We start from the raw sequence: 19,474 nt of genomic DNA, 5'->3' as shown, positions 1-19,474 counted from the left end.
AAAAAAAAAACTTTTAAAACTCTTTTTAAAAACTTTTTTCAAAACTCTGTTAAAAGCCTCCGGTGATGGAACATTGATTATTATGGTTTTTTTTCCGGCCGACGGCTCCTTTAAGAAAAGGGGCGGGGCGAAGAGGACTTTCCCTCCGCCCCGCCCCCTGCCTGGTGGGGTGGGGGGAAATCCCTCCTCTTTTCCCGCGCTGGAGGATTATGACGTCACCGAGCGGTGGCGGGAAACCCGGGGGTGGGGGGGAGGTGAAGCGGTCGTGGGAATGGCTGAGCTGGACTCGGACGCGGGGAGCGATGAGGTGGTGCTCACGCCGGCTCAGCTCATCTGCAGTTTAGAGGAGGTGAGGCCGGGAAGGTCTTGGGGACCCCCTTCCCCCGCCTTCATTGGGAAAAAAAACGGGGGGATTCCCTTGAACCCGACCCGCCAATGCTGCCGGCTGGTTTTTGCAGCGCAACCCGGGCTTGAGTGCAAGACGCGGGGAAGAAGGGGAAACGTTGCCAGGGGCAGTGAAACTGCAGGGAAATTGGATTTAAATTTAACTTGCATTTCAATTGCATTTATATCGAAATGCATTTCAGTTGCATTTCAATGGAAATCAGGGGTCTCCAACCTTGGCAACTTTTAAGCCTGGAGGACTTCAACTCCCAGAATCCCCTGGGGTATTCTGAGAGTTGAAAAATCCTCCAGGCTTAAAGTTGCCAAGGTTGGAGACCCCCCGATGTAAGTGCATTTCAATTGCATTTCAATTTAAATGCACTTCAATTGCATTTCAGTGTAAATGCATTTCAATTGCATTTCAATTGAAATGCATTTAAATTGCATTTAAAGCCGTGTGAGTGCAGCTGACACGTAAACTGGCCACAGCTGAGCCGCAGCTGTTAGGGTTTCAGTTTATAAGGTGGGGGGGGGGGGTTTCAAGAAGCCACGTTTTGGATTGAGTTCTCACGGTCTTTTCCCACCTGTTCTGGGTTTGGGGAAAATGCGCAGGGAACTTCCGCCTTGGGATAAGCTGATTAAGGCTGAAGGATTTAAACCGGGGGTCTCCAACCTTGGCAACTTTAAGTCTTGTGGACTTCAGCTCCCATAATTCTCAGCCAGCATAGCTTTAAGACTTGTGGACTTCAATTCCCAGAGTTCTACAGCCAGTAAAGCCAAGCCAGCAAAGCAAAGCTGGCTGAGGAACTCTGGGAGTTGAAGTCCACAAGTCTTAAAGTTGCCAAGGTTGGAGACCCCTGATTTAGGCAAAACAAACAGGTAACTTGTGGGTGGGACATTGTGGGTGCTCCATCATTGGAGATTTCTAAGAAGATATTGGCCAAGTGTGATTGGACACACAAGGAATTTGTCTTGGTGCATTTGCTCTCAGTGTACATAAAAGAAAAGATACGTTCATCAAGAATCATAAGGTACAACACTTAATGATAGTCATAGATTAGACTAGACTAGACTAGACTAGAATAGAATAGAATAGAATAGAATAGAATAGAATAGAATAGAATAGAATAGAATAGAATAGAATTTTTTTTATTGGCCAAGTGTGATTGGACACACAAGGAATTTGTCTTGGTGCATAGGCTCTCAGTGTACATAAAAGATATGTTCATCAAGAATCATAAGGTACAACACTTAATGATAGTCAAAGAATAGAATAGAATAGAATAGAATAGAATAGAATAGAATAGAATAGAATAGAATAGAATAGAATAGAATAGAATAGAATAGAATAGAGTTTTTTATTGGCCAAGTGTGATTGGACACACAAGAAATTTGTCTTTGGTGCATATGCTCTAAGTGTACATAAAAGAAAAGATACCTTCATCAAGAATCATAAGGTACAACATTTAATGATAGTCGTAGGGTACAAGTAAGCAATCAGGAAACAATATCAATATCAATCATAAGGATACAAGCAACAACGTTACAGCCATGCAGTCATAAGTGGAAGGAGAGGTGATGGGAACGATGAGAAAAGACTGGACAGTCACTTGTCTGAAATGGGGTAAGGAGGGTCTCCTTCTTTAATGGGGTTGGACTAGAAGACCTCCAAGGGCCCTTCCAACTCTATTCTAGTGCAGTCAGCAATCCCCAGCTGTAGCTGTTCCCAGTCTGGGGCTCTCTAGCTTTAGATGTTCCTTCATTCAGCTCTGACTAGATGGTGGGGAAATGGAAGGATTTATATTCCTTGCAGACAGCTGGTCATTTGCATTCTGCAATATAAATCCTTCCAGTCAGAGCTGAAGAAGCTTCTTGGATGAGAAGCGAAACATCTTCAAAGAAAAAAACCCAGAAGTCTAGGTGCCTCTTGAAAAAAGCACCTTTGTGCTGTTTTGAGTTCTTTTGTAATCTTTGATGCTGAAGTTTTCTTATTTTTTCTAGCTGTGTACGCAGTTCTTAATCCCCGTATGTAAGCTTTGGTAGCGTCCCATGGAATTTGTAGTGATGTGTCTTTCTTTTTATTTACCATGAAAAATAATGTCAATTCTTTTTCTAACATCTGTCTATACTCTTTATCTTTGCACGAACTTTGATTCGTTGTCCATCTCTTTTTCCATTTCTGGCCTTTCCATTTTATTTTTATTGAATTATGATCTGCCCAATTGTTAACTCCTATTTCTGTTTCATCTACTCCCATTTAATTTAATTTAATTTAATCTTCTCATAGTTCCCATCACCAATCTCTTTCCACTTATGACTGTATGACTGTAACTTTGTTGCTGGCAATCCTTACGATTTATATTGATATATTGACCATCAATTGTGTTGTAAATGTTGTACCTTGATGAAGGTATCTTTTTTTTTTTATGTACACTGAGAGCCTATGCACCAAGACAAATTCCTTGTGTGTCCAATCACACTTGGCCAATAAAAAATTCTATTCTATTTCCTAATTCTGATGTCATCCAGGCCATGTCAATCTTGGAACAAGATTGATGCGGATATGAGTAATATGTATATTGGTTATTTGTCCTGTGTGTCTCTCTCCAGACATCCTAAAGATTAAATTCTGATGCCATGTCAAAAAATGATTTTGGTAGTGTATTTTTCTTCTTCTTACTCTTATAATAAGTCTTTTTTGACATCAGCGATTGCGTTAAAATCCCCGATTATACAAATATTTTCACATTCCAATTGATTTTGTTGTGTATCTTTTTGAAAAAATCATATTGATTTTTATTTGGTGCGTATATTGCTGTAAACAAAATTTGTTATATAGTTACAATATTATGCATGAAGGATTGCATATATGAATAAGGAATAAGAGGACTATAAAGATAAAAATATGTATAGAAGAGTTGGGGAAAAATGTACTGGATAGAAGAACACCGATTTGAAACTCTTGTAAAAAAGAAATATATGTTTTATGTTTGTGTTTGTTTTGTTTTTAAAAAAAGAAATAACAATAAAAATTGAATATTTAACAAAAGAAAAAGAAAAAGCATCTTTGACCTGGATGACTGAGAATCTGCATAGACAGCTTTATGCAATGTTTGGAGGTAGTAAAGGCGGCAGTTTAGAAGAAGACAATAATTCTAATCTGAGCAACGTTGGATTGGTTTTTGCTTGGTTCAGACTGCTAGCTTAGCTTTCTTCATCCTCTTGCTTATTACGCTGGGTTTCTAGCAACGAACTCAAAGCCTTGAACATTGGGCGCTATCTAACAAAATGAAATTCAACGGTGAAAAAATTAAGGTTCTACATTTAGGCAAGAAAAACCAAATGCACAGGTACCATATAGATGGTACCTTGCTCAATAGTAGTAATTGTGAAGGGGATCTTGGAGTCCTAGTGGACAACCATTTAGATATGAGCCAGCCGTGTGCAGCAGCTGCCAAAAAAGCCAACACAGTTCTGGGCTGCATAAACAGAGGGATAGAATCAAGATCACGTGAAGTGTTAGTTCCATTTTATAAGGCCTTGGTAAGGCCACAGTTGAATACTGCATTCAGTTTTGGTCGCCACGATGTAAAAAAGATGTGGAGACTCTAGAAAGAGTACAGAGAAGAGCAACAAAGATGATAAGGGGACTGGAGGCTAAAACATATGAAGAACGGTTGCAGGAACTGGGCACGGCTAGTTTAATAAAAAAAGAAGGACTAGGGGAGACATGATAGCAGTGTCCCAATATCTTAGGAGACAAAGAAGAGGGAGTCAAGCTATTCTCCAAAGCACCTGAGGACAGGACAAGAAGCAATGGGTGGAAACTAATCAAGGAGAGAAGCAACTTAGAACTAAGGAGAACTTTTCTGACAGTGAGAACAATGAATCAGTGGAACTACTTGCCTCCAGAAGTTGTGAATGCTCCAACGCTGGGAGTTTTTAAGAAGAGGTTGGGTAACCATTTGTTTGAAGTGGTGTAGGATTCCCTGCCTAAGCAGGGGTTGGACTAGAAGGCCTCCAAGGTCCCTTCCAACTCTTGTTATTTTATTCTATTCCATATGCAGAACTCTGGGGTGTGCTAGGGGGTGAACCTGGAAAGAATAGGGCCTTACTAACAGTATCAGATCTTACATTCAGATCATAGTGGTCAGAGAGGATGAGAGCGGTTGATCAGCCACTTGGAAGAAAAGGACCTTCCTGGGACCATAATAAAAGCATTGGGAGAGCTGGGAGCGTGAAGTTCTGAAGGCAGAGGGTACCAGGAAAAAGTTTCAGACGGTAATCATGATGCCCATTTTCTGTTGTTATTCTTCAGGCTTGGATGAATGAGAAATTTGCCCCGGAGCTGCTAGAAAGCAAAACAGAAATTGTTGAATGTGTCATGGAGCAGCTTGAACATATGGTAAGGCATCCAAAGAGGTAAATGGAACATGACTGATCTTGGTTCAAGAAGTTACTCAGGCCTCACTCTTGTTCTAGCCTAGTAACTCTCCTTTACTTTACTTAACTTTAACTTTAACCTTAACCTTAACCCTAACCTTAACCTTAACTTTACTTTACTTTTACTTAAACTTAACTTAATTAAACTTTACTTTTACTTTACTTTTACTTTACTTTTTTATTTTACTTTACTTTACTTTTACATTTACCTTTACCTTTTACTTTAACTTTACTTTAATCTTTAACTCTAACTTTACTTTACTATACTATACTTTACTTTGCTGTCATTGCACCTCGTACAACGAAATTAAATGCCATCTTCAGTGTACATCATACATAAAAAAAAACCACAGAGACACCTCCTTCGCATTCTATACAATTAAATTGAAAAGCTCTGATATTGCATTAATATTGCACTATACAGCAGAATTCAACATAGTTACTGCTCTGGGATAGCAGAGCTGTTTTTTTTCAGCCTATTTGTCCTTGTCTTTATTGTCCTGTACCGTCTGCCAGATGGTAATAGTTCAAAAAAAAAAAAAAGGGTGAGATCCAGGATGAGATGGATCTTTAAGAATGTTTTAAACTTTCTTAATGCACCGGGAGCTATAAAGCTCTTCCAAGTGATAGGGTAATGCCACACCACCACTGCAATGCAACCGCTGCTCCTTTTGTTCCTATGATGTCATACAATGGAGGTGGACCTTGAATCACATTCCTGCGGTGCTGCTTTTGGCATTCAGTTCTGCGGCCGAGGCCTCTGCTGGTACTCTTAACAGGCTGTGTGGCCTCACAGCAATGAAAATCAGGAGCTTTAAAGATCTCCTTTTTGATTATGTTGTTTCCTAGTATGATTCGATTGTTTATTTTATTTTTTTATTTATTTATTTATTTACATTTATATCCCGCCCTTCTCCGAAGACTCAGGGCGGCTTACAGTGTATAAGGCAATAGTCTCATTCTATTTGTATATTTACAAAGTCAACTTATTGCCCCCAACAATCTGGGTCCTCATTTTACCTACCTTATAAAGGATGGAAGGCTGAGTCAACCTTGGGCCGGGCTTGAACCTGCAGTAATTGCAGGCTGCTGTGTTCTAATAACAGGCTTCTTACCAGCCTGAGCTACCACGGCCCTTATTTGTACCTTATGGCTATCATTAAGTATTGTACCTTATGATTCTTGACGAATGTATCTTCTCTTTTTATGTACACTGAGAGCCTATGCACCAAAGACAAATTCCTTGTGTGTCCAATCACACTTGGCCAATAAAGAATTCTTTCTTTCTGTCTGTCTGTCTGTCTATCTCTCTCTCTATCTATCTATCTACCTACCTACCTACCCTATCTATCTACCGAACTAACTAACTATCTACCTTATCTATACCTACCTAACTACCTACCTAACCACCTTATTTACTTACCTACCTACCTACCTTGTCTATTTATCTACCTACTCTAACTAACTAAATATCTATCTATCTATCTATCCATCCAGTGGTGGGATTCAAGTAATTTAACAACCAGTTCTCTTCCCTAATGATTTCTTCCAACAACCAGTTTGCCAAACTGCTCAGAAAGTTAACAACCGGTTCTCCAAAAGTGGTGCGAACTGGCTGAATCCCACCACTGTATCTATCTTATCTATCTATCTATCTATCTTATCTATCTATCTATCTATCTTATCTATCTATCTTTTTCCAGTTGGATCTGAACTCTTGATTTTGCTATTCCTGTTTGCTGACCTACTGCAGGGTGAAGGAGTTGCGAGTGATCGAGGGGGTGGGGTGGGTTAAGAGTAGGATGAAAGTTGTGTATCTTTTAGCGAGTACAGGTACCCCTTGACTTGCAAACGTTTGTTCGGTGGCTTTTCAAAGTTAAACAACGGTGCTGAAAATAAGTGGTTTACGGCCGCTTTTCACACAACTGTTGCATCAAAACTCAGACGCCTGGCAACTGCTTCCTATTTATGACAATTGCAGTCCTGGGGTCACCCCTTGCAGCCTTCTGGCAAATGAAGTCAGTGGGGAAAGACAGATTCACTCAACAGCCGTGTTACTAGCTTAACAATTGCAGTGATTCACTGCAGAGAAAGGTCATAAAATGGGGGGGGAAACTCACTCAACAACGGTCTTGCTTAACAATGGAAATTTTGGGCTCCTTTGTAAGTCTATAAGGACGTGATGGCTCAGGGGCTAAGATGCTGAGTTTGTCGATCGAAAGGTCGGCAATTCAGTGGTTTGAGTCCCTAGTGCTGCCGTGTAACGGGGTGAGCTCCTGTTACCTGTCCCAGCTTCTGCCAACCTAGCAGTTTGAAAGCATGTAAAAAATGCAAGTAGAAAAATAGGAGCCACCTTTGGTGGGATGATAACAGAGTTTCGTGCGCCTTTGGCGTTGAGTCATGCCGGCCACATGACCACGGAGACATCTTCGGACAGCGCTGGCTCTTCGGCTTTGAAACGGAGATGAGCACCACCCCCTAGAGTCGGGAACGACTAGCACATATGTGCGAGGGGAACCTTTACCTTGTAAATCAAGGACTACCTGTAGTATATTTCAGAAGGAGAAAAGCAGACAAAGCCAATCATCCATTTTTGAGGCCCGTGAGAATAAAATTTAGGAATCCTTGATCTACGGAAAAATTACTGTGATTTATTATCGTCGTCATTTGTCCCGTAGGAAGAGAATCTGAAACGAGCCAAACAAGGGGACCTAAAAATCAGCATTCATCGCATGGAAGTAGAAAGAATCCGTTACGTTCTCAGCAGTTACTTGCGCTGCCGACTTCGGAAGGTAAAAATGACCCCAGCGGGGCTTAATGTAAAACCTGCCAGATATATTAAACCAACCCCATCCAGCACAGCTACTATTGTAGAAGTTACCGTACTTTTCAGAGTATAAGATGCACTTCCCCCCCAAAAAAAGAGGGTGGAAATGTCGATCCGTCTTATACACCGAATACAGCCAATTTTGGCCTCCTGTTCTGTCCTCCTTTGCCTCCGTCCGAGCGATGACTTAATTAGCCGGCACTATCAGCTCTGGCGGCAAACTAGCAAGCGTCTGCCAAGTGTCTCTGTTATCTCTCTTGATGCCGATGAGTCAAACAGTACATCAGCTCTAGTCAAGCAGTTGATTTACCTGCTACGAAGACGCATAGCAGCTCTTGCTGCTTTTATATCCTGTGGGGTGTGGCTCCATGACTCAGTACTTCCTAGGCCTGCCCCACCCCTGCTTCTGTTGTTCCCGCCTCTCCTGCCTACGAAACCTAGGGTCCAGCCAGGCCTGATTGCCATCAGCTGGGTCTAGAGGCATGGCCTGGGGGGGAAAGAGTCAGGGGATGGAGGCCTCGTTATCTCCTCCACCTGGCCTGCCTCTGTCTCCTGGAGCTGAGCCAGGGAAGCCGGTGCTCCTGAGGTAAGTCCTGATGGCCCTTCCCCCTCACTTTCCAAGTCACTTTCTGGCAGGGGGCCCGGCTTGCGGGGTGCAGACACAACACCTCCCAAAACCCCGCCCGTCCCATTTTTGCAAAAAACTGGGCCCGTTTTTCACAAAAACAGGACGCACAGAGCGTTTGGGAGGTCTGCAGAGTGCTCCTGGGGGCTGGGGAGGGCAAAAACGGGATAAGTGGGGGGTTTGAAAAGCCAAAAATGGGCCTTTTTTTTTTTTTTTTTTTTTTGCAAAAATGGGACACGCAGAGGGTGTGGGAGACCTCCAGAGTGCTCCTGGGAGGTGGGGAGGCAAAAACGGGACATGGGGGGGGGTTTGGGAGGTTGAAAACGGGCCTGTTTTTTGCAAACATGGGGTGCTCAGAGGATTTGGGAAGCCTGCAGAATGCTCCTGGGGGCCAGGAAGGGCAAAAACTTATTTCTTTTCTTGTTTTCCTCTTCAAAATCTTGGTGCATCTTCTACTCCAGTGCGTCTTATAGTCCGAAAAATATGGTATTTTCAACAGACATTGAAGAACGAGAAGCATCATTGGTAACAAGTGGTAGATTCCTTGAGCCCAGAGACTTAAAAGGCAAAAGGACATTAGCCAAGGAAATCAGAAAAGACAGAGGAACTAGAGATTTTGTGTTCCGTCGCTGGCTTTCGGCAATGCAGAAGTGCCTGTATATTCTTACCTTTGTTGTTTATTTCCTCTGAAAGATTGAGAAATATTTCCCCCATGTCCTGGAGAAAGAAAAGACTCGGGCAGAAGGAGAACCATCTATCTTGTCCCCAGAAGAGTTTGCCTTTGCTAAAGAGTGAGTAAAGATTTGGGAAGAGGGGGGGGGTGGTTGATGGCCAAATATGGGTTCTAGGTTCGGGCCTTGGTATGCTAGACCCCAATTAGGCAACCAAGAGAAGAAAGATAATTTAATTTAGCAATAGCAATAGCACTAAGACTTATATACTGCTTCACAGTGCTTTTACAGCCCTCTCTAAGCGGTTTACAGAGTCAACCTCTTGCCCCCAACAATCTGGGTCCTCGTTTTACCCACCTCGGAAGGATGGAAGGCTGAGTCAACCTTGAGCCTGGTGAGATTTGAACTGCCAAATTGCAGTCAGCTGGCAGTCAGCAGAAATAGCCTGCAGTGCTGCACTCTAACCACTGCGCCATCACAGCTCAATTTACTATTTATTTGAAATGTTTCAATTAAAAGATCCGTGGTGACATAGTGGTTAGAATAGTGGTCAGAATGCAGGCTAATTCACTGGTCACTTAAGGATTTCGATCCTGATTGGCTCAAGGTTGACTCAGCCTTCCATCCTTCTGAGGTGGGTAAAATGAGGACCTGGATTGTTGGAGGCAAGAGGCTGACTCTGTAAACCGCTTAGAGAGGGCTGTGAAGCGCCGTGAAGCGGTATATAAGTGCTATAGCTACTTTCCTTCCTTCCTTCCCTTCCCTTCCTTTTTTCCCCCTTCCTTTCCCATCCATCCATCCCAGCTCAAGGTTGACTCAGCCTTCCATCCTTCCGAGGTGGGTCAAATGAGGACCCAGATTGTTGGAGGCAAGAGGCTGACTCTGTAAACCGCTTAGAGAGGGCTGTGAAGCGCCGTGAAGCAGTATATAAGTGCTATATTGCTGTTGTTAAAAAGGATTCCCTTCAAAGGAAAGAGAACAAAGGTTTAGTTTTACTTCTATGGCTTGTACAACAAAGAAATTTCAAAGTAGAAGTTGGTTGTTTTAGGAAAAATCATCCCCCACCCAGGGAGGTAGTTAGGGCGCAGATGAGCAAACACCTGTCTCCAGTATTCTATTTATTTCATTGTCCTTGCATTTTGCATAGGTCAAGTGGAATAGGAAGCCCCGTTTCCTATTTATAATTTATAATGATTTATATAAATGTAATATATTAATTTATATATTTAAATATATTTAATATATTAAAATATATTTATAAAATATATAATAAAAGGGACACGGTGGCTCAGGGGCTAAGACAGCTGAGCTTGTTGACTGAAAGGTCGGCAGTTCGGCGGTTCAAATCCCTAGCGCCGCGTGACGGAGTGAGCTCCCGTTACTTGTCCCAGCTTCTGCCAACCTAGCAGTTTCGAAAGCACATAAAAATGCAAGTAGAAAAATAGGGACTACCTTTGGTGGGAACAGCATTTCGTGTGCCTTTGGCGTTGAGTCATGCCGGCCACATGACCACGGAGACGTCTTCGGACAGCGCTGGCTCTTCGGCTTTGAAACGGAGACGAGCGCTGCCCCCTATTATTATTATTTTATTATTATTTATTATTTATTAAATTTTTATACCGCCCTTCTCCCGAAGGACTCAGGGCGGTGTACAGCCAGAATAAAACTCAATATATATACAATTAAAACCAAAATTTAAAACGAAGCAAATTGCAAAAAAGGCCGACATTAAAATTTAAAAATTTAAAAACCCTAAGACAATAAAACCCAATTTAAAATAATAAAAACTATTATGCCAGTCCCGCTTGAATAAATAAATATGTTTTTAGTTCACGGCGAAAGGTCCGAAGATCAGGCACTTGGCGTAAGCCAGGGGGAAGTTCATTCCAGACCATCGGAGCTCCAACAGAGAAGGCCCTACTCCTGGGGGCCGCCCGCCGACACTGTTTGGCGGACGGCATCCTGTGAAGACCCTCTCTGTGGGAGCGTACGGGTCGGTGGGAGGCATAGGGTAACAGCAGGCGGTCTCGTAAGTACCCGGGTCCTAAGCCATGGAGCGCTTTAAAGGTGGTAACCAAAATCGGCAACGATTAGCACATATGTGCGAGGGGAACCTTTACCTTTACCTTTAACATATTTAAATATATTTAATATATTAATTTATATATTTAAATTATAATAATTTATAATGGGAAGTGCACAGGTCATTCTGCATAGGTCAAGTGAAATAGGAAGCCCCGCCCCTTCCTTCCCTTACACTGAAACAATCTCTGCTTTTTCAGGTTCATGGCAAACACAGAGAACCATCTCAAAAACGTTGCACTGAGACATATGCCTCCAAACCTTCAGAAAGTTGAGTTCCTCAAAGCCGGTAAGGAAGAATGCAGGAAGGGCAGTCAGGACCCAGCCCTTAAGCCCATAAGCAGCTGGAGAGCTGCAGATGACATCCCTGAAACGGATGGCAGGCTGGGGAGGAGCTGAACCTTCGGGCCAAACAAGGATATATTTACAGATTAACAAGAGTTGGAAGGGACCTTGTAGGTCATCTAGTCCAACCCCCACCCCCGCCCAAGCAGGGAGACCCTACACCAGGGGTGAAAGCTAAAAATTTTCCCTACCGGTTCTGTGGGCGTGGCTTAATTGGGTGTGGCTTGGTGGCCAGGTGACTGAATGGGCATGGTCAATAATAATAAATAAAAATCATAAAGTATACAAAACTTGGGAGGCACCGGTCTACCTTCTTTAAAAATGGAGGCACCAGTGTACTAGCCACCTACAGCGCTGATCAGCTGTATTGCAGCCCTTTGAAGCGCTGCGGCAGTCATTTAAGGCCGTTTGCAACTATATCACCATCGAGAGCTTGGGACAGAGAAGAGGCACAGCGAGGCGTGGGCGATGGGGGGGGGCAGGGATTTTTGCTACCGGTTCTCTGAACTACCTGCCCCCCCCATCGCTACCGGATCGCGCGATCCGGTCTGAACCGGGAGCATTTCACCCCTGCCCTACACCATGTCTGACAGATGGTAGTCCAGTCTCTTCTTCAAAGCTTCTAGTGATGAAGCTCCTACAACTTCTGAAGGCAACTTCTGTTCCGTTGATTGATTGTTCTCACCGTCATAAAAAATTCTCCTTATTGCCAGGTTGAATCTCTTCTTGATCAGTTTCCATTCATTGTTCCTTGTCTGGCCTTTGGGTGCTTTGGAAAATAGTTTGACCCCCTTCCTCTCTGTGGCAGCCCCTCAAATATTGGAAGACTGCTATCCTGTCTCCCCTGGTCCTTCTCTTCACTAGACTAACCATGCCCAGTTCCTGCAACCGTTCATCGTATGTTTTAGCCTCCAGTCCCCTAATCATCTTGGTTGTTCTTCTCTGCACTCTTTCTAGAACAGGGGTCTCTCAGCAAAGCTGGCTGAGGAACTCTGGGAGTTGAAGTCCACAAGTCTTAAAGGGACCAAAGTTGGATACCTCTGTTCTAGAGTCTCAACGTCTTTTTTATAGTATGACCAAAACTGGATGCAGTATTCTAGGTGTGGTCTTACTAGGCTTTATATTAGTATTAGTACCCCCCTTGATCTTGATTGTATCCCTCTATTAATGCAATTTAGGATTGTATTGGCTTTTTTGGCTGCCGCCGCACACAGCTGACTCATCTTTAATTGGTTGTCCACTAAGACTCCAAGATTCCTCTCACAGTCACTGCTATTAAGCCTTGGAAAACCATCTTCCCTACAGCTGATAATAACAATATGTGGGCCCAGGCATAGCGGCAGTAGAAACTTAGCAGACCTCGTGTTGTCGTATGCTGTATTTTTTTCGGAGTATAAGACGCACTGGAGTATAAAATGCACCTTAGTTTTTGGGGAGGAAAATAAGAAAAAAGCTGATTGGCTGGTAGATCGGCCTCCCGGAATACCCCCAATCAGCTGTTCACAGAGGTGAATTTTAGCTTGGTTGTGAACTCTGTGCCTTGCTTTTTTCGGCTTTTTTTTTCCTGCCTCTGAAAGCCTCCAAAACAGAACTTCAGAAAAAAAGCCTCTGAAGCTCTGTTTGGGGGCTTCTTTTCTGAAGCTCTGTTTGGGGGTTTCTTTTCTGAAGCTCTGTTTGGGGGCTTCTTTTCTGAAGCTCTGTTTGGGGGCTTCTTTTCTGAAGCTTCTTTCAGCCTCTGAAACCTCAGTTTGAGAAGCTGGGCAGGGTTACATTCGGAGTATTAGACGCACCCAGATTTTCACCCTCTTTTTTTGGGGAAAAAGGTGCGTCTTATACTCCGAAAAATACGGTATATTATGGCAGGAGATCTTTCTAAGTGCTGCTGAAGAAAACTTTTTTTTCTCTCTCTCCTCTCTGATCTTTCTTGGCAGTTCCCAAGCCCAACCTGGATGCCTTTGTCTTCTTGAGAGTGAAAGAGAAACAAGAAAATATAATGGTGGACCCGGAACATGATGAGCAGAGGTTGGAAGTTCTGTTGGCAACAAAGAGAAAAAGATAATAGCTAGAAAAAGAGCCAATCAGCTGGGCTTTTGATCGGCCAGTGAGATTTTTTCAAGACACCAGAATCAGTGGTGAAATCCAATTTTTTTTACTACCGGATCTGGGGACGTAGCTTGGGGCATGGCGTGGCTTGGGGGCGTGGCTTGGGCATGACAGGGGAAGGATACTGCAAAATCTCCATTCCCACACCACTCCTGGGGGAAGGATATTGTAAAATCTTCATTCCCTCCCCACTCTGGGGCCAGCCAGAGGTGTTATTTGCCGGTTCTCCGAACTACTCAAAATTTCCGCTACCGGTTCGTTAGAACCTGCTGGATTTCACCCCGACCAGAATGGTTCTTCTCTCTCCCCCTCCTTACTTCCCCTTTAGCCCTCACATATTTGGTATTCCTGAAAGATGCTTGTCCAAGTGTGAAAGCATCCCATTTCGGGTGGTGCAAATCAGATTTTCCAGTGCAAATTCAAGCAAAGGGGGTCTCACGAATGAAGGCAAATATAAAGAAGGGATCTCAGACTTTCATTATTATCGTATTTTTCGGAGGATAAGACGCACCTACCTTTTTTGGGGAGGAAAACAAGAAAAAAAAATCTGCTTCTGCCTCCCAGCAATTTGCCTCGTTACAGCAAACAGCCTGTTTTAGTTTCAGTTTCATTTTCAGCACAGCCTGATTAGCAAAAGGAAAAAAAAAATCACCCTCCCACCAATTTACAGGAAGCCCGCGTGGCAATAGGCCATGGCAATCCCTTCAACCTGGAACAGCTGAGAGCTGGGAGGCTGATCCAACTGACAATCAATTGCTTGTGCTAATCAGGCTGTGCTGAAGCCGAAATGGGCTGTTTACTGTTTGCTGCAAGGAGGTAAATTGCTGGGAGGCATATATTATTTTTCTTGTGCTAATCAGGCTGTGCTGAAGCTGAAACGGACTGTTTGCTGCAAGGAGGTAAATTGCTAGGAGGCTTTTTTTTTCTTGTGCTAATCAGACTGTGCTGAAGCTGAAACGGGCTGTTTGCTGCTTGATGCAAGGCGGTAAATTGCTGGGAGGCAGAGGCCAAAGGGTAGGGGCCAGTGGGTGGGCGGGGCTACATGGGGTGTATAAGATGCACCCAAATTTTCACCTTCTTTTAGGGGGGGGGGAAGTGCCATCTTATACTCCGGAAAATACGGTACGTTTGGTGCAGGTGGATTCAGTCTTGCTGTTTGCAAAAGTTCAGTCAGCCAGAGGAGAGATCTGACTCCACCTTGGTCCATGAAAGACCCCTCCCAAAATTTTTACTAACCTGGGCACCTGGATTTCCTGCAAGATATCCTCCCTTCCACTTTTAATAAGAGGAGTAGAATATTAAGGATGTGGAAAGGAGTGGGATAAAGTCATTAAATTATTATTTTCATTTTATTAAATTTATATAATATTTTTTAACAAAACACAACAACTAACACTAACATAAAACATATACTACTTCTTTACATCAGCTTGGTTTCGGTATTCCTCTATTCTTTACATTTTTTTCCCCTTCTCATTTCCTTTAATTACACTTTTATCTTTTTTGTCCCATTATCCCTTATTTCTGTATCTATTCCATCAGACCTATCATTATAACAATTCATTTTCTTTCACGCACTACCCTTTTATGTATGTGTATATGTGACTTTTTTTCATTTTTATTAAATTTAATGTAGTTGCTACTCACGTGTGTGTGACTCTGGGTAGCACGCACAATTCAAATACGATTAAAAGAGGCCTATTAAAAACCATTATAATAAGTTAAAACTGTAAACAAATAGACTTAATTCAAAATCCTGTTTACCATCTAGCCAGTTTGGGGAGGGAGGGGGGCTTATTTTCATGGGGTGCCCGAGCTTGCAGACAGAAACAGGTTTTAAGGGCAGATCGAGAGAGTTGACCAATCTTGCTTGGGGGTGGGTAGATGACCTTCCAAAGGGCAGGTACCAAGGCAGGCGAAAGCTCGCCTCCTGTTACAATAGCCCTGGATTTAATTTCACCCGAATCCCATTAAAAGCTAAATTTATACCCTGGAGCTTTTCTTCTAAAGTTCTGCCCTTGAAAAGGGGCTCCCTTCCAAAAGGCCTCTCAGCATTAAAAAAAAAAAAAAGGAGGAAAGATGGAAACCCTCAATTAATTTAATTAAGGTAGGTAGTCAATAATCAATTAAGGTAGGTAAAATGAGGACCCAGATTGTTGGGGGCAATAAGTTGACTTTGTATACAGTATACAAATGGATGAAGACTATTGCTTGACATAGTGTAAGCCGCCCTGAGTCTTCAGAGAAGGGCGGGATATAAATGCAAAAAAAAAATTTAATTTTGTTTTTTTAACAAAAGTGTTTTATTTTATAGACAAACATACATTTAAAACATCAGCAATTCCTTCCGTGTGACGTCTCGGTGTTCTCTTCCTGGCTCCATCATTTTATTGTTTCTTCTTTCTTCACTTCAATTTAAACTATTACCATTTTTCCACAAATACATTATTAGCGTTTTCTTTACATAGTTATCCATTGCTTATCTGTACCTTTTCTTCTAACCAATGGTAAAATTTATCCCGTACCTTAAAATATTCTCAATCCTCTCTTTCTTTAATCCTCAAAGTTAATCTGTTCATTTCTGCACAATCTAAAATTTTTCTAATAATTTCTCCTTCCAGGGGTTATTTTCTCTGCTTTCCAATCTTGTGCAAAAACAATTCTTGCTGCTGTAATTACACGTATAATCAAATAGATATTTTCTTTACTAATTTTCTCTGGTAGGATTAATTTTGTGTGTGTTAAAAGTTATACTCGCTTTTTTCTCCAGGAGCTTAGATGGGTTTATGTGGGGACCTTTCATTTAAGATCCCAGGGAGATAATTTCTGTTACACACACACACGGGTGTCAAACTAGATTTCATTGAGGGCCACATCAGGCTTGTGTTTGACCTTGGTGGGGCTGGCGTGGGAATGGCCAGGGTGGGTGTATGGTGGCCCAAGTGCTCTACCAGCGCTCCATTTTGGCTGTGACTGCCTCCTGCAACCCTCTGCCCGCGAAAACAGAGCTCAGAAGGGCTACACGCTCCGTTTTCACTGGCAGAGGTACCGCAGGCTGGTCCTTCGCTTTTTCCAGGGTGGCCCTGCAAGCCATATCCGGGGCCCCGGGCCTTGAGTTTGACACCCCTGCTGTAAGGGCTATTGTAGCAGGAAGAAAGAATGTGTTGTGACCCAGGCCCAAGTAGGTAGTACGAAACTCAGTCCGTGAAACAAACAAACTTTATTCGGATAGCTGAGAATTACTTCATTCCCAGCGTAGTTTAACTAAATTAAAGCAAATTCCTCCCAACACAAATTCCTCAGTCCTATCACCAACCTTGGTCCAATTAGGCAAACGGCCAAAGGCCTTTCTTGGCAAACGTTCAGAAATCACAAAAATAAATGCAAGATGTAGACGAAGCAGAAGAAGAAGCTACCAATGTTGTTTTCCGGCAAAGCTCAAAACGCCGTTGCTGGTTTGTTTTAAGCCTTATGGGAGGGGCCAATCATCTCTTGGCCCTACTCCCGAGTTGTCCTCTTTGCTTGAGCTGCTCTTGCCTTCTGGCAGCTCTTCTCATGCGTGCATTAGGAACAGGCTCCTAATGCACGCACGAGAAGAGCTGCCAGAAGGCAAGAGAATTTGGTTGATTTTACAAAATGTTTTGAAAAAGAAGATAAAGTTCCTGCCGCAATTTTTTTTTACTGGGAATTATCACGGACTGTACAGTAATTGAGACTAAATTGATTTTAAATCTAATAACAGCGGCAAGATTACTGATAGGACAGTATTGGAAGAAAAAAATTGGAAGCCTTATGGGAGTGGCCAATCATCTTCTGGCCTTACTCCCGAGTCATCCTTTTTGCTTCAGCTGCTCTTGCCTCTAGCCTCTTGCTCTTCGCATGCGTGCACTAGGAACAGGCTCCTCCTGTTCCTCTGCCTCACTTCTGTCGGCCTTTGGAGGCTCCTGAGTCTGCACATCACTCCCTGATGGCCCTGGCCCCACCTCAGCCTCATTACTGTCCGACTCCGTTGCCAGCTCCGCAGCCTTCTGGCGGACCAGAACAGAATGGAAGGAAAGAACATTCTGTATTATTTGTAGAAATTGAACTCCTGCCCATACCCCAAAAAAAGCTAAGAATTAAGTCTAACGAATAAGTATGTATAGAATTACGAGAACAGTCTGTTTTTATTGTCCTTCTATCTCTTTCAGAGATTATGTGATTGACCTGGATGAAAACTCCCAACATTTGATCCGCTACAAGACAATTGCTCCTTTGGTGGCCTCTGGGGCAGTTCAGCTCATATAGACCCGATGGATTTACAGATGCCAATCCTAAGACTGACCCTGTGTGCCTGGGGAGCCAGTTCTTGATGAATAACCTTGGGAATTTAATTCAACTGGTTTAATTCCAGCATCGGATGCCCGAACGGCTGTTCGGTGCTGCTGAAAGAATGGTGCGCGATTCCATCGGAAACAGGGTCCTATCCACACCAGAGAAAGGGAGGGTGCTGGCATTGGAGAAAAGATTTGGAAAGTGGAGCAGTCCAGCTCAGCAACTTAAGGGCATGTCCTTACCTGTCCAGCGGGTGGCAGTAGGCCTGCTCCCGAAGGGCCAGATTCAAGCAATGGAATGAAAATATGAAATTGTCTAGTTAAGAGTGGTAACTTTTTTTTTTCTCTAGAGCTATGATGGCAAGCCTATGGCACAGGTGGCACGCAGAGTTCTCTCTCTGGGCACGCGAGCCGTTGCCCCAGTTTAGCTCCGCCGCACATGCACCTTCCGCTGGCCAGCTGATTATCAGGTCTCTGCTGCTTATGTCGTGTCCCACTCCTCCTCTGACAACCGGGTCGGGGAAGTCTGTATCATGCGTGGCCACAAAGCCTCTGCAGCTCTGCCAAATTCCTATCAGAGTTCTCAGGACAGGCAGGAGTTCAAGGTGTGACTTCAGCAATCCAGATTAGACTTTGCCTGACTCAAAGAATGCCAGAAAGCAGATCCTTTATATAGGCCATGGGGTGTGGCTCCATGACTCAGCACTTATCCAGGCCTGCCCCTCCCTTCCTTTTGCTGACGTCACCTCTCCATTCTCCGAAAGCGTGGATCTGTCCAACCTCCAACTGCCGGCAATTCCAGCTCCTCAGGCTCACATGCTGTGGGAGAGGGGTCTATTTGCTCCGTTTGTCCGGGCATGGTGCCAGGACTGGGGGCTGGAGGCATGCCAGGACATTCTTCTGCACTATCAGTCTCTGGCAGGAGATGAGAAGGGCCCGGCTGCGGAGAGGGGGGCGGCCAAGGCACAACAGCTTATGCGTGGGGGTGGGGCTGTGTGCACGCATAAGCTGGGGGCGTACGCATGCAGGGGGTGAGGCGCATGCACGGGGGCCATGCACACTGCATTTTGGGGGTTTGGGAGTGCATTTTGGGCAATTGGTCAGGAAAAAGTTAGCTATCACTGATCTAGGGGAATGTTTTTTTCCCCCAATTGCGCAAAGCTGCAGGGCATGGCAGGAAGGTCATTGGGAGTAGCTGGTCTCAAGCTGTTGGGTTTTTTAATTTGGGGGAGAAGGGTTGAGGGGAAAGAGGCGTGTCTCACCCTGTAGGTCCTTAAAAGTTGTATTTTTAGTGCTTTCTTTGCAGCACTTAAAATCGGCAATAAACATCAGGGATCTTGGTGACCCAATTGCAGTGGACGCGGTGGCTTAGTGGGTAAGAGACGCTGAGTTTGTCGATTGAAAGGTCGGCAGTTCAGCGGTTCGAATCCCTAGTGCTGCTGTGTAATGGGGTGAGCTCCCGTTACTTGTCCCAACTTCTGCCAACCTAGCAGTTCGAAAGCACTTTAAAAAAAAGCAAGTAGAAAAAATAGGGACCACCTTTGGCGGGAAGGTAACAGCGTTCCGGCTACATGACCACGGAGACGTCTTCTGACAGCGCTGGCTCTTTGGCTTTGAAACAGAGATGAGCACCGTCCCCTAGAGTCGGGAACGCAAATATGTGCAAGGGGAACCTTTATCA

General features: G+C 43.8%; 1 protein-coding gene across 1 annotated transcript; it reads left to right on the top strand.

The window, feature by feature from the left end:
* Positions 1 to 210: 210 nt before the first annotated feature.
* Positions 211 to 18,743, top strand: GINS4 (GINS complex subunit 4). The gene is made up of 7 exons (XM_058194153.1): positions 211 to 349; positions 4,703 to 4,789; positions 7,506 to 7,619; positions 8,973 to 9,070; positions 11,233 to 11,321; positions 13,309 to 13,399; positions 17,671 to 18,743. Exons 1-7 carry the CDS (start codon positions 272 to 274, stop codon positions 17,765 to 17,767), a joined length of 654 nt encoding a protein of 217 aa, XP_058050136.1. The 5' UTR covers positions 211 to 271; the 3' UTR covers positions 17,768 to 18,743.
* The last annotated feature ends 731 nt before the right edge of the window (positions 18,744 to 19,474 follow it).

This window comes from Ahaetulla prasina, chromosome 9, assembly GCF_028640845.1.
Source record: "Ahaetulla prasina isolate Xishuangbanna chromosome 9, ASM2864084v1, whole genome shotgun sequence".
NCBI lineage: Eukaryota > Metazoa > Chordata > Lepidosauria > Squamata > Colubridae > Ahaetulla > Ahaetulla prasina.
The sequence above is the reverse complement of the archived record's forward strand: the minus strand, read 5'-3'. Positions and strand labels throughout refer to the sequence as shown.